The sequence below is a fragment of the Anomaloglossus baeobatrachus genome, chromosome 2, assembly GCF_048569485.1.
Source record: "Anomaloglossus baeobatrachus isolate aAnoBae1 chromosome 2, aAnoBae1.hap1, whole genome shotgun sequence".
Classification (NCBI taxonomy): domain Eukaryota; kingdom Metazoa; phylum Chordata; class Amphibia; order Anura; family Aromobatidae; genus Anomaloglossus; species Anomaloglossus baeobatrachus.
In genome coordinates, this window is record NC_134354.1 from 416,803,892 (window position 1) to 416,825,811 (window position 21,920).

The following is a 21,920-nucleotide window of genomic DNA, read 5'->3' on the forward strand; positions in this document are numbered from 1 at the left end:
TGCCGTGGCGTCCGTGGTTGTAGGCGCGGTGGCGTCCGCGGTGGCAGGAGCCGTGGGGTCCGTGGTGGCGGCAGCAGCGTGGCGGGTGAGCCGTGCAGCAGGCCGGTGCAGTGAGTGTCCGCGGTCCCGGTTCAGTGGTGGCAGCGGCGGCAGCGACGGCTCAGTGGTGGGAGCGGCGGCGACTGCTCAGTGGTGGCAGCGGCAGGGACTGCTCAGTGGTGGGGTGTGTCCGCGTTCCCGGTTCAGTGGTGGCAGCGGCGGCGACGGCTCAGTGGTGGGAGCGGTGGCGACTGCTCAGTGGTGGCAGCGGCAGGGACTGCTCAGTGGTGGAGTGTGTCCGCGGTCCCGGTTCAGTGGTGGCAGCGGCGGCGACGGCTCAGTGGTGGGAGCGGTGGCGACTGCTCAGTGGTGGCAGCGGCAGGGACTGCTCAGTGGTGGAGTGTGTCCGCGGTCCCGATTCAAGTAATGGCGCCCGGAGCGACGCATGCGCAGATGGAGCTCTCATCCAAGGGCTCCATCTGCGCACGCGCTGACTCCCGGAGCAGCGCGTGCGCAGATGGAGCTCTCATCCAAGAGCTCCACCGGCGCCATCATTTGAAAGTGAGACCGCGGACAACTGGTAACATGCTGCACAGCCGCCCGCCCCGCATGCACAGAGTGGCAGCCAGCAGGCTGCCCGCCCACCCTGCGTACAAGCCGCCGGGTACCTGTGCTTGCGTGCGGTGGCAGCCGGGTACCCATGGCTGTGTGCGGGCGGCAGCTGGGTGACTGTGTGAGGGCGGCAGCCGGGTGCCTGTGTGAGGGCACCCGACTGCCGCTCGCACATAGCACCCGGCTGCCGCCCGCACACAGCCATGGGTACCCGGCTGCCACCGCATGCAAGCACAGGTACCCGGCTGCCGACCCCACACAGCACCCGCTGCCGCCCGCACACAGCCACGGGTACCCGGCTGCCGCCGCACGCAAGCACAGGCACCCGGCCGCCCGATCGCCTCAGGCAGGACGCCCCCCCCCCCCCCGGTACCGCTTTGTAAGACGCACCCCCCATTTTCCTCCCAAATTTTGGGGAGGAAAAGTGCGTCTTATAAAGCGAAAAATACGGTAATCTATTTTCATTATTTTTCACAAAAATATAGATGTTTCTTTTTTCCAATTTTTTCATTGAGTTTGACTATTTAAACTTTATTTAGCAGTGTCATGATGTTCAAAACGCATCTGTCAAAACGCAGGTGGAAAAGCATCTAAAAAGCGCTGAAAATGCATCTAAAACGCGGTAAATACACATGCGTTTTCAGCGCTAAATTTCTGAAAAAGGCAACTTTGGTCAAATCAATTAAGCCCAAAACGTGCGTTTAGAACTGCAAGTAGGTGAACGCAAAGTGGGGCCCTAGCCTTAATCCGATGGACTTGCCAGGCAGAAACCTTCCTCATTCTGCCTTTATCAGCACGAACACGTATGTGCCCAGAATCAGCCACAGATCTCTTCACAGTACGATGATCACGCTTAAGTTTTCGTGAAATATCTAATGTTTTCATCCCTTGTCCAAGGCATTGCACTACTATTTGATGATTTTCGGCAGCCGAGAGATCCATTTCTTTCCCATGTTACTTGACAACTGTGGCCTGCTTAATATTGTGGAACATCCAGTTTTCCTTTTATTGGGCTCACCTGGCAAACTAATTATCACAGGTATCTGAGATTCATTTCAGTTATCTAAAGAACCCTGAGACACAATACCATCAATGAGTTCCATTGCAAAAAAAATTAATCGCTATGACACAAATTCAATTTGCATAATAATTTGGAACATGGTGTATATCATTCTGTACAGCTTTTCATTCTCTATGCCATGCTGTCCACAGCTTGAACTGCATTTACATCATGACAGGTACGGAAGTGGCCTAAAAAAATAAAATTTTACGTGTCCTGGCTTTAACCAACATTTATATCATGTGATATTTATTGTGGGGTTTTTTCTTACAATTGTATTCAATACTGTATCCCATGAGCCAAAGTGTGTACGAAATTTTGACAATGACTTAATAATTGGGTTAGTCATGAGATTCCCATGACTAGATCATAACAATGAATATTTTTTACTATATGTATTGAGAGCTCCACATAAAGAAACTAATAAATAGGCCAGGAAGGTGAAGTCTTAAGGCCGCTTTACACGCTGCGATATCTGTACCGATATCGCTAGCGTGGGTACCCGCCCCCATCGGTTGTGCGACATGGGCAAATCGCTGCCCGTGGCGCACAACATCTCCCACACCCGTCACACTACTTACCTGCCCTGCGACGTCGCTGTGACCGGCGAAACGCCTCCTTTCTAAGGGGGCGGTTCGTTCAGCGTCACAGCGACGTCACAGCTGCGTCACTGAACCGCTGCCCAATAGAAGCGGAGGGGCGGAGATGAGTGGGACGAACATCCCGCCCACCTTCTTCCTTCCGCATTGCGGGCGGGAGGCAGGTAAGGTGAGGTTCCTCGTTCCTGCGGTGTCACACGGAGCAATGTGTGCTGCCGTAGGAACGAGGAACAACTTCGTTACTGCTGCAGCAACGATATTCGAGAATGGACCCCCGTGTCACCGATGAGCGATTTTGCACGTTTTTTCAACAATGCAAAATCACTCGAAGGTGTCACACGCAACGGCATCGCTAAAGCAACCGGATGTGCGTCTCAAATTCCGTGACCCAAACGAGATCGCTTGAGCGATGTTGCAGCGTGTAAAGCGGCCTTTAGGTTCTGTTTACACAGACTGAACGCAGCACAAAACCATCACCGATCAGTAAACTTTTACCAATCGGCAGTTGTTTAATAGCCTGATTACTCAGGGAGACCAAAGTAAACGATGCACGCTGAGCGATTTGTAATAGACCGCTTAGTGAGCATAGACTGTCATGGTCCTTGGCAAAGTTTTCTTTACACAGGACAATACATTACCAAAAATCATTTCACATAAGGAATGAGCATTTTATTCATTCAACAGGTAGCCTGTTTACACAGCTAGATTATTATGAACCGAACAATCTTGACCTCTTCATGACCAAGGACGTACAGTACAAACCAAAAGTTCGGACACACCTTCTCATTCAAAGAGTTTTCTTTATTTTCAGGACTCTGAAAATTGTAGATTCACATTGAAGGCATCAACACTATGAATTAAAACATGTGCAATGCAATACTTAAAAAAGTGTGAAACAACTGAAAATATGTTGTCACGCTCCCCGGGTCCCCTGCGCTGTCCCCCGGCTCACCTGTCACGCGTCCCGGCTCCCCTGCCTCGCTTCCCGGTTCCTTGGTCCGGTCACCGCCGCTCCCCGCTCTCCAGCGTCCATTGCCAGCCCGTCCCCGGCGTCCTGGTCCCCGCTCCCGGCGCCCGTCGGCTTCTCAGCCCCAGCCCAGCCCTGCTGCTTCCTCCTCGCAGCTTCCTGCCCTGGCTTCTGGCACTCGGGCCGCGCGCATGCGCATTAGGGCGCGCGCGCGGTCATTGACCCTTTCTTAAAGGGCCAGCGTCCATTAACAGGAAATGATGCAAACAGGTACAGGGTATAAAGGGGTTTAATGTCCAAGGGGGCGGGGCCTGATCTTCGTGTTTCCCAAGCTAGGAGTCAGGTCTCCTGGTGTCTATATGATATACTCACCTATCTCTCTTGTAGAGCCGTGCCTGCCTCGCCATCCGGTCCTGCCGAATCCCGAACCCCGAACGCTGTCCGTCTGCCATCCTGACAGTCCGTACCATCTCGGATCCTGCGGTGACCCGTCATCTCGCTCCGAAGGTTCCGGACCCCGCCTGACATCTTCTCGGCTTCCGAACCTGAGCTACGTCACCCGGACTACCTACAGTGACTCCGTGGGTCCCAGGGACTTCTCCGTTAAACTCATATGCACGGACTGTTCTGCTGCCTATAGTGCTCCAGCTACCGGACCCCTTACCACCATCTAGGAGTTCGGCCCAGTGGATCCACCTCCTGGGTCTGCCCGTCCACCTGGCCTGACAGTAAGATCAGGCCATGGATCCCGCTGCAGCACTAGCAGCCGTACAGGAGGAACTCCAACGCCAGCGTGAGACTCAGACCCGCATGCTGCAGTTCATGTCTTCTGTGGACGCCCGCCTGAACACGCTACAAGCAGCAGTTGTGTCTTCAACATCCCGGGCTTCCACTAGTCAAGCCACGGCTCCAGCTCCCGTGGCGACTTCTTCAGATACTTCCAGACTTCGTTTGGCCTCACCACCCCGGTACGCCGGAGACCCCAAGACCTGCAGGGGATTCTTAAACCAATGCTCCCTCCATTTCACGCAGCTGCCGCATTTGTTTGCCTCCGACCAAGCCAAGGTCGCCTTCATCATGTCCCATCTAGAGGGTGAGGCACTGGCGTGGATGAACCCCTTGTGGGAGAAGGGGGATCCTGTGACCACGAACATCCAAGAGTTCCTGCAGGCATTCCGTGGCACCTTTGATGAGCCCGGACGCGCCTCCGCGTCTGCTTCGTCTCTTCTCCGGTTGCGTCAGGGGACTCTGACGGTGGGTCAGTACGCAGTCCGGTTTCGCACCCTGGCTTCGGAACTCGGCTGGAACAATGAGGCCCTAACCGCCGCCTTCTGGGAAGGACTCTCGGGGCGAATTAAAGATGAGCTGGCGGGTCGTGACGTACCGACCACCCTGGATGCCCTGATTGCCCTAGCGACACGAGTAGACATTCGCTTTCAGGAGCGAGCCAAGGAAGTGTCCCGTGAGAGACGTCCGGTACGGCATTCCTCTCCTCCGCAGAAGCCCTCCGTACTTCAGTCATCGACAGCTGGGGTCCCCGTCCACGAGCCCATGCAGATCGACCGAGTGCGGCAATCTGAACAACGTCGAGCAGAGCGGCTCGCCAAGGGTCTCTGCTTTTACTGCGGAGAGGGCACACACCTGCTACGCTCCTGTCCAGAGAGGCCGGGAAACTCCAAAGCCTAGGGTTGGTAGGAGAGGCCACCCTAGGTGCTGGGACTCTCTCAGACCCGGTTACGTGGACTGTGCAAGTGACAACGGGAGAGACGCGGTTCACGGCTGAAGCATACCTCGATTCCGGGGCAGCAGGCAATTTCATCCAGCAGGCCACGGTGGACAAGTACCAGGTGCCTGTTACTCCACTCGACAAGCCCCTAGTGATTGCCTCTGTGGATGGGAGACCCCTCTCTGACACCATCTCCTGGGTCACCAGGCCGGTCGAACTGCGTATCGGTGCCCTGCACACCGAGAACATCGCTCTCTATGTCCTTCCACGCATGTCCCATCAGATCCTGCTGGGACTTCCCTGGTTGCGGACACATGAACCATCAGTCAGCTGGGGCACTGGCGAAATCACCCGATGGGGCTCTTCGTGCCATGAGAAGTGTCTGAAGTCCATACAACCCATCCGACGGCCTCCGGTTCCAGAGAACCTACCGGGACTGCCCTCGGCCTATTGGTCCTTCGCAGACGTCTTTGATAAAAAGGAGTCTGAGGTACTTCCGCCACATCGTCCTTACGATTGTGCCATTGACCTGCTCCCAGGAACAACACCACCTCGAGGACGGATATATCCATTGTCTCCAGCCGAAACAAGGGCCATGTCTACTTACATCACAGAGAGCCTGGCAAGGGGATTCATTCGGAGATCCTCCTCTCCTGCTGGAGCAGGCTTCTTCTTCGTGAAGAAGAAAGAGGGCGACCTACGCCCATGTATAGACTACCGGGGATTGAACCAGATCACCGTGAAAAACAAGTACCCTCTGCCACTCATCCCCGAATTGTTTGACCGGCTTAGGGGAGCTCGTGTGTTCACCAAGCTGGATCTTCGGGGTGCTTACAATCTGGTACGCATCCGCTCTGGGGACGAATGGAAGACTGCGTTCAATACTCGCGATGGGCACTATGAATACTGCGTGATGCCCTTCGGCCTGTGTAATGCCCCAGCCGTCTTCCAAGAACTGGTGAACGACGTTTTCCGGGACCTTCTCTACGTCTGTGTGGTAGTGTATCTGGATGACATCCTTGTCTTCTCTGCGAACCTCCAGACCCACAGAGAGAACGTACAGCTGGTTCTACAAAGACTGAGAGAGAATCGTCTGTACGCCAAGTACGAGAAGTGTGTCTTTGAGCAGTCCTCTCTCCCCTTCCTGGGGTACATCATCTCTGATACCGGACTGCAGATGGATCCAAAGAAGGTCTCCTCCATTCTCAACTGGCCTCCTCCTTCTGGACTGAAGGCAATCCAACGTTTCCTGGGATTTGCCAACTACTACCGCCAGTTTATCCCTCACTTCTCTGCTCTGACTGCTCCTCTCTCCGCTTTGACCAAGAAGGAGGCTAATCCAAAGGACTGGTCACCTGCGGCCGACGCCGCGTTTTGCTCTCTGAAGCGGGCATTTGCCTCCTCTCCTGTACTCCACCGTCCGGAGTTAAACCGCCAGTTCACCTTGGAGGTGGATGCCTCCTCCTCGGGAGCCGGAGCAGTCCTCATGCAGAAGTCCTCCTCCGGGAAGATGGTGACTTGCGGTTTCTTCTCCAAGAGCTTCTCTGCGCCTGAACGCAACTACACCATCGGTGACCGAGAGCTCTTGGCAGTCAAACTGGCTCTGGAGGAATGGCGCTACCTTCTGGAAGGAGCAGTGTACCCCGTGATTATTTACACGGACCACAAGAACCTGGAATACCTGCGGTCCGCTCAGCGACTGAACCCACGGCAAGCCAGGTGGTCCTTATTCTTTGCCAGGTTTGATTTCCAGCTCCATTTCCGACCTGCGGACAAGAATGTACGCGCTGATGCCTTGTCCAGGTCTTTCATGCCCATGGAGCAGGAGGAGGAGACTACCCAACCCATCATCTGTCCTAGCAAAATCATTCCGGTGGCCCCTGTCACCCTGGCCCAGATACCGCCCGGGAAGACCTATGTCTCTGAGACTGACAGGCAAAAAGTGTTACACTGGGGCCATGCCTCGAAAACAGCCGGTCATGCTGGTCAGAAGAGAACATGGAGCACGATTGTACGTCACTACTGGTGGCCATCTCTTCGCACGGACGTCGCTGCTTTTGTCTCTGCCTGCTCCTCTTGTGCCAGGAACAAGACGCCCAAACACCTGCCATATGGCCGTCTTCTGCCTCTGCCGATACCCTCAGTTCCGTGGCAACACATAGCGATGGACTTTATTACGGACTTGCCATTGTCCTCCGGACACACAGTCATATGGGTCGTGGTGGATCGTTTCTCTAAAATGGCACATTTCGTCCCTATGACTGGACTGCCCTCTGCTCAGGAACTCGCGGACGCCTATATACATCACATTTTCCGCCTGCATGGCTTTCCATCACACATCGTATCCGACAGAGGAACTCAGTTCACTTCCCGCTTCTGAAGGGCGCTCTGCAAACATCTGGGAGTGACTCTGGACTTTTCTTCTGCTTACCATCCTCAGTCTAATGGCCAAGTGGAGAGGGTCAATCAAATCTTGACCTCCTTCTTACGTCATTATGTCAACGCCCATCACGACGACTGGTCCACGCTTCTTCCTTGGGCGGAATTCTCCCATAACCACCACATCAGTGAGTCGTCCTCCAGCTCTCCCTTCCATGTCGTTTACGGACTTCAGCCCTCCGTCCCATTGCCTGTATCCCCTTCTTCGGATGTCCCTGCTGCCGATACTGTAGCCCGTGACTTTGCAACCATTTGGGACTCTGTCAAGGCGTCCCTTGGGCGTGCTTCCCTACGGATGAAGAGACACGCAGACAAGAGACGTCTGGACCCTCCGTGTTTCTCTCCTGGAGATCTAGTCTGGCTTGCTTCCAAGTATGTCCGATTGAAGATACCATCCTACAAGCTGGGTCCTCGCTACATCGGGCCGTTTAAAGTCCTCAACAAGATCAATGAGGTCTCCTACAAGCTACAGCTCCCGGCCACGATGAGGATACCCAATTCCTTCCACGTCTCCCTGCTCAAGCCGGTTGTCCTTGGTCCCTTCTCCGCTGCTGCCAGTTCGGCTCCTCCTCCTATTGCCGATGATGACATCTATGCGGTAAGGGATATCGTGGCCATGAAAACCGTCCGGGGTCGACAGTTCTTCCTGGTGGACTGGGCAGGGTATGGTCCTGAGGATAGATCCTGGGAGCCCCGGGAGAATGTGGGTACTCCGCTGATCCGTGCCTTCCTGTCCCGGTTGCGGGGAGGGGGGCGTGGGGGGGGGGGGTACTGTCACGCTCCCCGGGTCCCCCTGCGCTGTCCCCCGGCTCATCTGTCACGCGTCCCGGCTCCCCTGCCTCGCTTCCCGGTTCCTTGGTCCGGTCACCGCCGCTCCCCGCTCTCCAGCGTCCATTGCCAGCCCGTCCCCGGCGTCCTGGTCCCCGCTCCCGGCGCCCGTCGGCTTCTCAGCCCCAGCCCAGCCCTGCTGCTTCCTCCTCGCAGCTTCCTGCCCTGGCTTCTGGCACTCGGGCCGCGCGCATGCGCATTAGGGCGCGCGCGCGGTCATTGACCCTTTCTTAAAGGGCCAGCGTCCATTAACAGGAAATGATGCAAACAGGTACAGGGTATAAAGGGGTTTAATGTCCAAGGGGGCGGGGCCTGATCTTCGTGTTTCCCAAGCTAGGAGTCAGGTCTCCTGGTGTCTATATGATATACTCACCTATCTCTCTTGTAGAGCCGTGCCTGCCTCGCCATCCGGTCCTGCCGAATCCCGAACCCCGAACGCTGTCCGTCTGCCATCCTGACAGTCCGTACCATCTCGGATCCCTGCGGTGACCCGTCATCTCGCTCCGAAGGTTCCGGACCCCGCCTGACATCTTCTCGGCTTCCGAACCTGAGCTACGTCACCCGGACTACCTACAGTGACTCCGTGGTCCCAGGGACTTCTCCGTTAAACTCATATGCACGGACTGTTCTGCTGCCTATAGTGCTCCAGCTACCGGACCCCTTACCACCATCTAGGAGTTCGGCCCAGTGGATCCACCTCCTGGGTCTGCCCGTCCACCTGGCCCTGACATATGTCTTATATTCTAGGTTCTTCAAAGTAGCCACCTTTTGCTTTGATTACTGCTTTACACACTCTTGGCATTCTCTTGATGAGCTTCAAGAGGTTGTCACCGGAAATGGTTTTCCAACAGTCTTGAAGAAGTTCCCAGAGATGCTTAGCACTTGTTGGCCCTTTTGCCTTCACTCTGCGGTCCAGCTCACCCCAGACCATCTCAATTGGGTTCAGGTCTGGTGTGGAGGGCAGGTCATCTGGTGTAGCACCCCATCACTCTCCTTTTTAGTCAAAAGGCTCTTACACAGCCTGGAGGTGTGTTTGGAGTCATTGTCCCGTTGAAAAATAAATGATGGTCCAACTAAACGCAACCCGTATGGAATAGCACACCACTGCAAGATGCTGTGGTAGCCATGTTGGTTCTGTATGCCTTCAATTTTGAATAAATCCCCAACAGTGTCACCAGCAAAGCACCCCCACACCATCACACCTCCTCCTCCATGCTTCACAGTGGGAACCAGCCATGTAGAATCCATCCGTTCGCCTTTTCTACAAAGACACGGTGGTTGGATCCAAAGATCTCAAATTTGGACTCATCAGACCAAAGCACAGATTTCCACTGGTTTAATGTCCATTCCTTGTGTTCTTTAGCCCAAACAAGTCTCTTCTGCTTGTTGCCTGTCCTTTGCAGTGGTTTCCTAGCAGCTATTTTACCATGAAGGCCTGCTGCACAAAATCTCTGCTTAACAGTTGTTCTAGAGATGAGAAGGTGTGTCCAAACCTTTGGTCTGTACTGTATATATACGTCCTTGGTCATATATCTGTCCCTTTAATGCGGGCTCACGCGGTGAGCCGCATTATTTTCTGCACATATCTGCTGATCTGTTCAGCAGACATGTGCAGCTAACAGGCACACGTGGATCTCCAATCCATCCGCACCTGTTAACCCCAGCGAGATCTAACAAGCGCCGGCGGGCATTGTTCCCTGCCACCATCAGCGGCCCCATGACAAGATCACAGTGCACCAATGAGTTGTCATGTCAGAGTGGGGTCACATGATGACCCCTATCACTGTCATGAGTCACTTCCTGTGAATGCCAACAGAGCGCTGGCACTCACAGGAGATCAGCAGAAGCGATTAGTCAGTGCACGCATAATTTCCCCTGGTGGAATGTTAAAATCAATAAAAAATTGCAAAAAATGTTTTTTAAAATATGAAGAAAAAAAAACCTAAAAGTTCAAATCACCCACCCTTTGATCCATTAAAAATAAAACAATTGAAAAAATGCATGTTTAGTATTGCCGTTTTCAGAAATGCCCGATCTATCAAAATATGAAATCAATTACCGTATATACTCGAGTATAAGCCAATCCAAGTATAAGCCGAGGCCCATAGTTCCCTAATTTTACCACTAAAATCTGGGAAAATGTATTGACTCAAGTATAAGCCTAGAGTGGGAAATGCAGCAGCTACAGGTAAATTTAAAAAATAAAAATAGATACTAATAAAATGTAATGTCCCGATCCCTGCTTGCCCCTTTGTAGCAATGTGCCCCATCCTTGCTTGCCCCTTGTAACAATGTGCCCCATTCTTGCTTGCCCCTTGTAGCAATGTGCCCCAATCTTGCTTGTCTCATGTAGCAATGTGCCCCATCCTTGCTTGCTCCTTGTAGCAATGTGCCCCATCCTTGCTTATCCCTTGTAGCAATGTGCTCCATCCTTGCTTGCCCCTTGTAGCAATGTGCCCAATTTTTGCTTGTCCCTTGTAGCAATGTGCCCCATCCTTGCTTGTCCCTTGTAGCAATGTGCCCCATCCTTGCTTGCCCCTTGTAGCAATGTGCCCCATCCTTCCTTGTCCCTTGTAGCAATGTGCCCCATCCTTGCTTGCCCCTTGTATCAATGTACCAAACCCTTGCTTGCCCCTTGTAGCAATGTGTCCCATGCTTGCTTGTCCCATGTAGCAATGTGCCCCATCCTTACTTGCCCCTTGTAGCAATGTGCCCCATTCTTGCTTGTGCCATGTAGCAATGTGACCCATCCTTGCTTGCTTCTTGTAGCAATGTGCCCCATCCTTGCTTGCCCCTTGTAGCAATGTGCCCCATCCTTGCTTGCCTCTTGTAGCAATGTGCCCCATCCTTGCTTGCCTCTTGTAGCAATGTGCCCCATCCTTGCTTGCCCCTTGTAGCAGTGTGCCCCATCGTTGCTTGCCCCTTGTAGCAATGTGCCCCATCCTTGCCCCTTGTAGCAATGTGCCCCATCCTTGCTTGGTCCCTTTTAGCAATTTGCGCTGTAGTTATGAGCCCTAGAAATGTACCCCATCCTTTAGTAATGTCCTCATTCAGGTCCCCTTCTTGTCCCCTACGCATATTATGCCGTTCACAAACAAAAAAAAAAAATATTCTCACCTGTCCTCCGCTCCTGCGGTTCCTCTTAGGCCGGGGTCACATTTGTGGGTGACTCTCACAGCACCTGGCACAGCGCACACTCTCCTGACAGGAGCGGGTCGGCCATGCCGGGTGATGTGATGCGAGACTCCGGCCTTACCTGTTCTTGCTGACCGCTGGCACACAGACCCCCTCCGTAATCACTGTGGGTGCACAAAGCCGTAACTGGCATCTGCCGTCATCGCTTTGCTGCAGTTGAATGCTTTGCGGCTGCAAAGCAGTCAACTGCAGTAAAGTGATGGCGGCAGACGGCAGGGTAGATGCTACAATGTATGGGCTCCTTCCTGGTATGATGCGGCGGCCTCATGCAGCGATCACAGAGGGGGTCTGTGTACCTGCGGTCAGAAAGAAGCCGGTAAGAGACAGCGCAGGAACACAGGACAGGTGAGAATTTTGTTGTGTTTTGGTTCTTTTTTTACCTCACTCCAGTATAAGCCGAGGGGGCGTTTTCAGCATAAAAAATGGGCTGAAAAACTCGGCTTATACTCAAGTATATACGATAATCTGATCAGCAATGGGCATAGAGAGACAAAAAATCAAAACGCCAGAATTACGTTTTTTGATTGCTGCAACATTGCATTAAAATGCAATAACAGGTGATCAAACATCACATCTACCCAAACATGGTATAATTAAACACATTAAGCCCTCACTGAGCCCCAGATCCCAAACAAATGAGAAAGCTACAGGTCTCGGAAAATGGAGACAAGAGCGCAATTCTTTTTTTCTTACAAAATTCTGGGGGGTTTTTTCACCACTTAGATAGAAGTAAAACTATACATGTTTGGTATCTACGAACTTGTACTGACCTGGGGACTCATAATGTCTAGTATGTTTTACGATATAGTGAACACTACACGGTAAATGGGGAAAAAAAATAAAAAATTGTGGAATTGCACTTTTTTCACCATTTTTCAGTGTCCAACTTGTCCCGCAATAAACAAGCCCCCATATGGCTATATTGAGAGAAAAATAAAAAATGTATGGCTCTTGGAAGAAGGGGAGGAAAAAACAAAAAATGGAGAATGTCCCAGAGGTGAAGGGGTTAAGAATGCTTGTGCACAATAATCTTTCAATGTACATGCCTCTAACATTTGAAATATGCCTTGAGGTCAGTATAATTATGCAAGGGCTGAGTGCTGTATGGAGTCACAGCGTACCAAAATGAGGAACAATGCTTGTAATCGCTCTCAATATTGTGTGTGGAAGCATAGACTCAGTACCAGAGACCATCTACTAGTTTATAGGGGTGCAGCCATCACAGGTATGTCTGAGCTGAGTCCTAGGGAGGGGGTTCAGTGATCACCTGCCACATTGTTAAAGCTGGACTCAAAACCACGCCACCCTCCGGTGTGTGTCTGTAACAGATGATGACAAAATATGTCAATGCACACTGCCTACTACTAAGGGAGTGAGTGCAGAGGCAGGCTCACATAGGCAGGCACACATAGGCAGAACCACATAAGCAGGCACACATAGGCAGAACCACATAGGCAGGCAAAACATAGGTAGGACCACATAGGCAGGACTACATAGGCAGGACCACATAGGCAGGCACACATAGGCAGGCACACATAGGCAGGCACACATAGGCAGGACCACATAGGCAGGACCACATAGGCAAGACCACATAGGCAGACACACACAGGCAGGCCCACATAGGCAGGCCCACATAGGCAGGAACCGGATTATAAAGAAGAATGAAGTCAGTACACATAGGCAGGACCACATAGGCAGGACCACATAGGCAGGCACGCATAGGCAGGACCACATAGGCAGGCCCACATAAGCAGGCACCGGATTATAAAGAAGAATGAAGTCAGTACACATAGGCAGGACCACATAGGCAGGCACACATAGGCAGGTACACAAAGGCAGGCACACATAGGCAGGCATAATTAGGCAGGACCACATAGGCAGGCACACATAGGCAGGCCCATATAGGCAGGCACACATAGGCAGGACCACATAGGCAGGACCACATAGGCAGGCACACACAGGCAGGCCCACATAGGCAGGTACCGGATTATAAAGAAGAATGAAGTCAGTACACATAGGCAGGACCACATAGGCAGGCACACATAGGCAGGCACACATAGGCAGGCACACATAGGCAGGCACACATAGGCAGGCACACATAGGCAGGCCCACATAGGCAGGCCCACATAAGCAGGCACCGGATTATAAAGAAGAATTAAGTCAGTACACATAGGCAGGACTACATAGGCAGGCACACATAGGCAGAACCACATAGGCAGGCACACATAGGCAGGCACACATTGGCAGGCACACATAGGCAGGACCACATAGGCAGGACCACATAGGCAGGCACACATAGGCAGGTACACATAGGCAGGTACACATAGGCAGGCACACATAAGCAGGCATACATAGGCAGGCCCACATAGGCAGGCACACGTAGGCAGGTAGGCAGGCACACATAGGCAGGCCCAAGTAGCCAAGCACACATACGCAGGCCCACATAGGCAGGCACCGGATTATAAAGAAGAATGAAGTCCGCTACATCTGCTAGATAATTTACTTTTTGGATCAAGGAGGTTGTCTAGTTCTTCAAACATTCCTCCTGACTTATCCTTAAGAGAGGGTATCAATGTTAAATTAAAGGGGGACAGCCATCTCACCATGACACCCCCACTACTCAACTCTGTGAAAGCACCACAGCATTCCACGGAGCGCTGCATCTACTTTATTACTTACTAGGCACAGCTCTTTGCTTCTACTAGTGGCTGTAGCTGGTATTACAGTGGCAGCCCTATTCACTTGAATGAATGACCTGCAATAGTAGGCACAACTGTTAAAAGTACCAAGGTACACCTGGCAGACAATAAGAGGAATGTGGCCCCCAAACAGCTGATTGACGAGTCGGAGAGGTGGACTAAACTTAATGGCCTAAACTAAAGAGCCGGAAAACTCCTTTAAAGGGAACCTGTCAGGTCCAATATGCACCCAACACCACGAACAATTCTAGGTGCATATTGCAAATCCCTGCCTAACCATCCCTGTATACACTAGCATACATAAAGGGATCTTTACAAAAAGTATTTCTAAAGATCTTATATCATATGCTAACGAGGCCAGGGACTAATCACATGTGTGTTGCTTCCCTTGCTAGTCGGCTCCATTAGCATGTTAGTACACCCCTGTGGGCGTGCTAACATGCTAATTAATGTTATCTCACTCACCTCTCTGCTGCCATCGGCGCCCAACACTGGATTTCGGTTCAGTGCGCCTGATCCTGGACTTTCCATCATGCACACTACTTCAGTTTGAAGCCAGAACTCGTACACCCGGCTTTGAAACTCTGGGGTCATGCCCACTGAGCCGAAATCCAGCATCGGGCGGCGATGGCAGTGGAGAGGTGAGTAAAGCTGGTGTCACACACAGCGACAACGACAACGACGTCGCTGCTACGTCACCATTTTCTGTGACGTTGCAGCGACGTCCCGTCGCTGTCGCTGTGTGTGACATCCAGCAACGACCTGGCCCCTGCTGTGAGGTCGCCGGTCGTTGCTGAATGTCCAGCTTCATTTTTTGGTCGTCACTCTCCCGCTGTGACACACACATCGCTGTGTGTGACAGCGAGAGAGCGACGAAATGAAGCAAGCAGGGAGCAGGAGCCGGCGTCTGGCAGCTGCGGTAAGCTGTAACCAGCGTAAACATCGGGTAACCAAGGGAAGACCTTTCCCTGGTTACCCGATATTTACCTTCGTTACCAGCCTCCGCCCTTGCTGCCCGCGCCGGCTCCTGCTCTGTGCACATGTGACTGCAGTACGCATCGGGTAATTAACCCGATGTATACTGTAGCAAGGAGAGCAAGGAGCCAGCGCTAAGCAGTGTGCGCGGCTCCCTGCTCTCTGCACTGTGACATGTAGCTGCAGTACACATCGGGTTAATTAACCCGATGTGTACTGTACCTAGGAGAGCAAGGAGCCAGCGCTAAGCGTCACTGTGTTTGACAGCTAAGCAGCGATCATAACAGCGACATACAAGGTCGCTGTTACGTCACAGAAAATGGTGACGTAACAGCGACGTCGTTGTCGCTGTCGCTTAGTGTGAACCCAGCTTAAGATCATCCTCTGACACTGCGCATTCATTAGCATGTTAGTCCACCCACAGGGGCGTACTAACATGGTAATGGAGCCTACTAGCAAGGGAAGCAAAGCCCTTGGGACTAGTCCACTCGCTCATTAGCATACAATAAAAGATCTTTAGAAATACTTTTTGTAAAGATTCCTACGCTAGTATATACATGGACGGTTAGGCAGGGATTAGCAATATGCACCCAGAACTGCTCGTGGTTCTGGGTGCATATTGGACCTGACAGGTTCCCTTTAAATAACCTTGTCAGGCAGGTAAGATGTGAGTCCTGTAATAGTTGTGAAATGGAGCATTTCTTGCCCCATTCTTGCCTCACACCACCCGATACTAAAGAGTAGCACTTGTCAGTTCGGAGGGTTATTGGGGACAGACTTCTATAACCCCGGTTGCTCTGACTGTGAAGGAAAGCCCCCTCAAGTGCTCTCATGTGGTGAAAACATTATTTCACGTCCCATCTAATATTCTCTATTGATCTCTCTTGGAGATATTTTTTGTACCACTGGTTGTAAAAACATTTTATACAATGGATAAAAATGGAAGAGAAAAAAAAGCATTAAAAACGTCAGTACTCACATTTTTGACAGCGGAGCTTGTATTCACCACCCAGCGCATTCGCTCCAATAAGGTGCTTTTCTTAATGCTGGATACATTGACCTTTTGAGAATTGGCGGTGATCATAGAATATTTGGACCCCCATGTGGACGGAGATTCTGATACTATCTGTACGTCAGGATCTGGAGAAGATGCCGGATCTGGAGGAGATGCCGGATCTGGAGGAGATGCCGGATCTGGAGGAGATGCCGGATCTGGAGGAGATGCCGGATCTGGAGGAGATGCCGGATCTGGAGGAGATGCCGGATCTGGAGGGATTTCTATTTTGAATTTGTCAAACAAGCCCAGTGGACTGTGACAGTCGCGATCCTTTGGCTTTGCTCGGTCCACACATGGCTTATCCATGGTTTATCCTTCTTAATTCACCTGAAATGGAACACACAATTTTGATTTCAGAGAAATAATTTCTATTAATTACTGGTAATTTAACAGAGGTTAAAGGGTTGTGTCCCACCTTAACAAGCCTCTACGAAAACCAATCCAGGGGCGGACCACGGGTCTGATAGCCAAAAGTGACCATCTGCTATGCACACGGTAACAAGTGGACAGCCATTGGAGTGTACAGTTACACGTCACCCACTGGTATTAATGGAAGACCATGTGTTTACTAAAGAAGCCTATGGGTGATGTAACGTATTTTTCGGACCATAAGACGCACTTTTTTTCCCCCAAATGTTGGGGGAAAGTGGGGGGGTGCGTCTTATGGTCTGAATATAGGGCTGCGGGGAATGAGGATGCTGCGGTAGAGCGGGTCATCGGGGGCACGAGCAGGCTGTAGCAGCCTGCCGTGACCACGTGGACCCGCTCATTTAATATGGACGCCCATCATCCCGCCCATCATCTCTCAGTGCTGAAGCCGGCACTGACAGGTGGGCGAGATGATGGGCGGGGGATAAACAGCCGGCCCGCATGATCACCCCTGGCAACTACAGCTTGGAGTGATCATGTGCGGCTGTATTCACTGCCCCCCGAACATTATCATCAGTGCGGGGGGGCAGTGAATCAGTACACATTACTCACCGTTCCCCTGCAGCATCACGATCTCGTCCTGTCTGTGCCGGTCAGCTGACTTGCGTGGAGACTAGCGGTTCGCACAGCGATGACGTCATCGCAGTGCGCACGTGTCCACATGCAGCCGCCGGCACAGACAGGAGGAGATCGTGATGCTGCAGGGGAACGGGGACGGCTCCACTCAGCGGCGCTGTCGCTGACATAGACGGTAAGAGGAGCGGAGCTGCAGGGAGTGAAGTGAGGTAAGGTGAGTATGAACATTTTTTTTTTTTTATCTGCCACAGGATGCGGCCATACACCAGGATGATTGGGGTATATGAGCAGGATAGGGGTTTATTATGAGCAGCATGGGGAGTATATGAGCAGGCTGGGGAGTATATGAGCAGGCTGGGGAGTATATGAGCAGCACAGGGAGTATATGAGCAGCACAGGGAGTATATGAGCAGGCTGGGGAGTATATGAGCAGCATGGGGAGTATATGAGCAGGCTGGGGAGTATATGAGCAGGCTGGGGAGTATATGAGCAGCATGGGGAGTATATGAGCAGCATGGGGAGTATATGAGCAGCATGGGGAGTATATGAGCAGGCTGGGGAGTATATGAGCAGCACAGGGAGTATATGAGCAGCACAGGGAGTATATGAGCAGGCTGGGGAGTATATGAGCAGCATGGGGAGTATATGAGCAGCATGGGGAGTATATGAGCAGGCTGGGGAGTATATGAGCAGCATGGGGAGTATATGAGCAGGCTGGGGAGTATATGAGCAGCATGGGGAGTATATGAGCAGGCTGGGGAGTATATGAGCAGGCTGGGGAGTATATGAGCAGCATGGGGAGTATATGAGCAGGCTGGGGAGTATATGAGCAGCATGGGGAGTATATGAGCAGGCTGGGGAGTATATGAGCAGGCTGGGGAGTATATGAGCAGCATGGGGAGTATATGAGCAGGCTGGGGAGTATATGAGCAGGACATTACCCCATAACAGTGTCAGCAGCAGATCCTCGCCCCATAAGTGTGTCATGACCACATTTTTTGCTTATAATTTTATTTTCCTATTTTCCGTCTTTAAAACCAGGGTGCGTCTTATGGTCCGGTGCGTCTTATAGTCCGAAAAATATGGTATGTCACATTAGCCCCTTCACAACGCAGGCATTTCCATTTTTCCTCCCTTTGTTCTGTCGATGGAGCCATGTGATGGCTTACTTTTTGCAGACCAAGGCGACATCTGTGTTGAAACCATTTTGGGATTGATATGATGTTTTGATCGCTTGTTACAGCGGTTTTGGTGGTATTGCAGAAACAAAACAACTTAATTTTGGCATTTTTGTAGTTTTAGGTTTACAATGTTTACCGATGGGGTCAATCATATTTGTATCTTGATAGATCTGACTGTTCTGAACATGGCAATACCACATATGTGCATTTTTTATGATCTTGATTTTAAATTTTTATGTTTTACAATTTTTTTTCATATTTTTAAAACCTTTTTTTTTTATTTTTCACTGTATTTGTTAGTCCGCATATGGGACTATAACCTGCAACTGTCTGATCGCTTGTACTATATACAGCAGTATATTACTGTATATAGTGAAAATCACAGTCTCCTTTGAAGCCCGGCCACAGATATGGCTTTAAAGACGATCTGTCAAGCACAGAGGTATTCAGCAGACCCCCCCCAACTGTCATTGTAACCCATCAGCGACCTGCAACATGTCACGGATGTGTTGATGGGTGCATATAATGGTGCACACCCATGACAGAGCACAATAAATGCCACTGTCAGAGTTTGACAGCTGCATGTAAAATTTAGGGGCAGATCCTGGATGTAGTACACAGCCATTACCTGCTGATTGTGAGCCCACGCCATGCACCCACTTCTGACTTGTACTGTACATGTACGGCGGATGTTCTGAAGGGGTTAAAGCAGACCTGTCAGTTACTCAGAAAAATTTAGATAAAGGGAACCTGTCAGCAGATTTGGGGCCACCACCAGTGGGCTCTTCATTCTAACATGCTGTATATAAGAGCCCAGGCCACTGTGTAGATCATAAAAAACACTTTATAATACTCACCTAAACCGTTCAGTGCGGTGTAGTTGGGTCATATGAGCCTCTCCGTTCTCCGGTGCCGGCGCCTCCTCTTTCGGCCATCTTTCTCATCCGTCTTCTGAAGCCGGGGCATATGACGCGTCCGATGTCATACACACTCGCCGATCCCGCGCAGGCGCACTATAATACTTTGAACTGCCCTGCTCAGGACCTCTATGCCGGCGAGTATGGATGACGTAGGACACGTCATGCACACAGGCTTCAGAAGAAGGACGACAAAGATGGCCAAAAGAGGAGGCACCGTTACCAGAGAATGGAGACGCCCATATAACCCAACTCTATCGCAGTGACCGTTTAGGTAAATATTATAAAGTGTTTTATATGTTCTACACAGCGGCCTGGGCTCTTATATACAGAATGTTAGAATGTTGTATATAAGAGCTCACTGGTGGTGGCTGCAGCTTATAGGCCCCAAATCTGGTGACAGGTTCTCTTTAAACACTGTGTAAAAATCCCTGTGCTAACATGATTTACTCCTCTGTAGATACTCACATGTTGCTTTGGGGTGTGATCTTTCACCCCTCCCTCCCAGATGCTACCAATCTCAGCGAGCAGCCGAGCAGGGTGAGGAGCCACAGAGTTGTGACTGGCAGCATCTGGGAGGGAGGGGTGAAAGGTCACATCCCAGAGAAGACCATGAAGAAACACCCAAAACATAAAGTGGGGAAAAACGTCAAAATCAGGGGAGCTCAGGGGTTCTTACAAGAAATCTGTCAATTGTTCGAAGCATCAATACCCCTAACAGGGCCAGAATACATGTATGCATGTCATCATTTAAAAAAATAATAGATATGTATATCGACTTTATATATATATATATATATATATATATATATATATATATATATACTGCTCAAAAAAATAAAGAGAACACTAAAATACCATTGTGGTCTTTAAGTGTTTCCTTTATTTTTTTGAGCAGCAGTATATATACTGTGTATATATATATATATATATATATATATATATATATATATATATATATATATATATATATATATACACACACACACACATAGAGACTGCAGAAGACAACCCCTTGCAATGGCCCTAACATGTCCACCCTTACCCTAATAGGGCACATGCATACACACGTTAGAGGAGTATACGGCAGTTATGAGCTCAGGCCCACAGCTCGGCACCATCCATTACACAGTGATGTCGCCACACACCACCAGGCCTGGCCAGTAGTGGAGCCATTCCCTGCACTGCATGGTGGCTGTGTGCCTGCTGTCACCAGGGAGGCAGGTCATATACTATGATGTACCAGGTAAGGGCAGGCATGTCTCCTCAGATCCCAGTCATGACGGCCTCGCCCACTCAGCAGAAAGTGGCCGGTTGGTTTAACTGCCCGCAGCCATGGGACCCTGTGGATGCGGCCATGTATTGCTCCAGCCACCCCAGCAGCGCCGCAATCGTACTCACTTCCTCCACCTCCCGTTCACTTCAGGGAATTTTCCCGGTCACGTTTTTCTGTTGGCTCCACCCTCACAGAGCGTTACTACTTTGACCAATAGGAGAAGCGGGTGTCGGAGTGTGACGTCATCACCCAGACACAGCGTACTGTGGAGCCGCCATCACGTGGTGAACGGCTGGGCCGCACCAGGACAGTTATGGGCGCCCTCTATAGGTGCACTCGTGTACAGGAATCAGGGCTACACATATCTGTGTAAGATGTGTTTGTATAGATCATACTGTATAGAGGCAGAAGTGGAAAGATACAGGATATATAGATATGACATAAATACCTGGACGTCCTAAATATTGTTTTAACACATTTTTTTCTGTTACTGCGACAGTACCTCATGAGAGTCACTGTAATGTCACAATGGCCTCTATAATCACAAAGACAGTGCCCCCCCAAATAGTGGCAGCTGTAAAGGGGCTCTCCTGTCTAAAAGGAAAAGTCTGCAGTCACTGGTGAATCCTCACATCAGACGCACACTTCACACTGTGAGGATTCTCCAGTGTCAGTGCTGGGCATGGCAGTTGTACTGCCCCGCGGGCTCGGCTGCGACCGCCAAGCCGCTCGGATCCGTGCTCATACTGCGGGTGGTGTCTCAAGCCTCTCACGGACCCAGGGGTCACGTCGCTCTGCAAGGGGGTTGGCGCTACAAGCAGGGACTTGACGGGGAAGTTCCGCGGCCGGGGCCGCGGTGGTTTGGTTTGGGATGTAAGTTCGTAACGCCACCCACGGGTTGTGGTGAATAGATGGACACTAGGCCTCCCGGGGACGGTGTTGCGCAGCTTGATGTTGACCCCTCCGTGGGTAGGGGAGTGATGGTCCCGGGGGCCCGACGGAGGTGCTGAGGCGTGGGAGCGGGTGCGAGCGTATGCTGAAGGGGTGCGGCGCGGTGCGCGGCCCAAAAGCACTGGCGTACTCACTATGACACAATACACTGGAGTCTCCGGTAAACCAAACGGGATGATGAACGGGGCTCGCAGCCGGCTGCAGCTTCTCCCAGAATAGGTTGGTGGTTTCCGCCTTTCTCCTGCACCTCTTTGTAAGAATGTGTGACTCCTATGCCTAAGCAACGGTAGTCCGCTCCCCAACTGGTATATGCCGTAGGAGCCCGTTTGCCCGCAGACGCTGGCACTTTGGGTCTCTATGCCTTGGCGGTGGCTTTACCCTGTATGGTTGGGCT

At 51.4% G+C, this 21,920-nt stretch overlaps 1 protein-coding gene across 4 annotated transcripts in view; it reads right to left on the minus strand.

The window, feature by feature from the left end:
• SPOCD1 (SPOC domain containing 1) overlaps nt 1-20,762 on the minus strand; it is a 199,447-nt gene extending 178,685 nt beyond the window's left edge. For 2 of the 4 annotated variants that reach the window (XM_075334136.1, XM_075334133.1), the window contains exons 1-2: nt 20,543-20,666; nt 16,119-16,523 (exon numbers count right to left, since the gene is read on the minus strand). In XM_075334136.1, the coding sequence (XP_075190251.1) occupies nt 16,119-16,502 (384 nt within the window). In that variant the 5' untranslated portion in view covers nt 16,503-16,523; nt 20,543-20,666. Of the gene's footprint in view, nt 1-16,118; nt 16,524-19,010; nt 19,075-20,542; nt 20,667-20,700 lie in introns of those variants that run through there. The other 2 variants (XM_075334134.1, XM_075334135.1) reach the window with 2 other exon arrangements.
• Nucleotides 20,763-21,920: the final 1,158 nt, after the last annotated feature.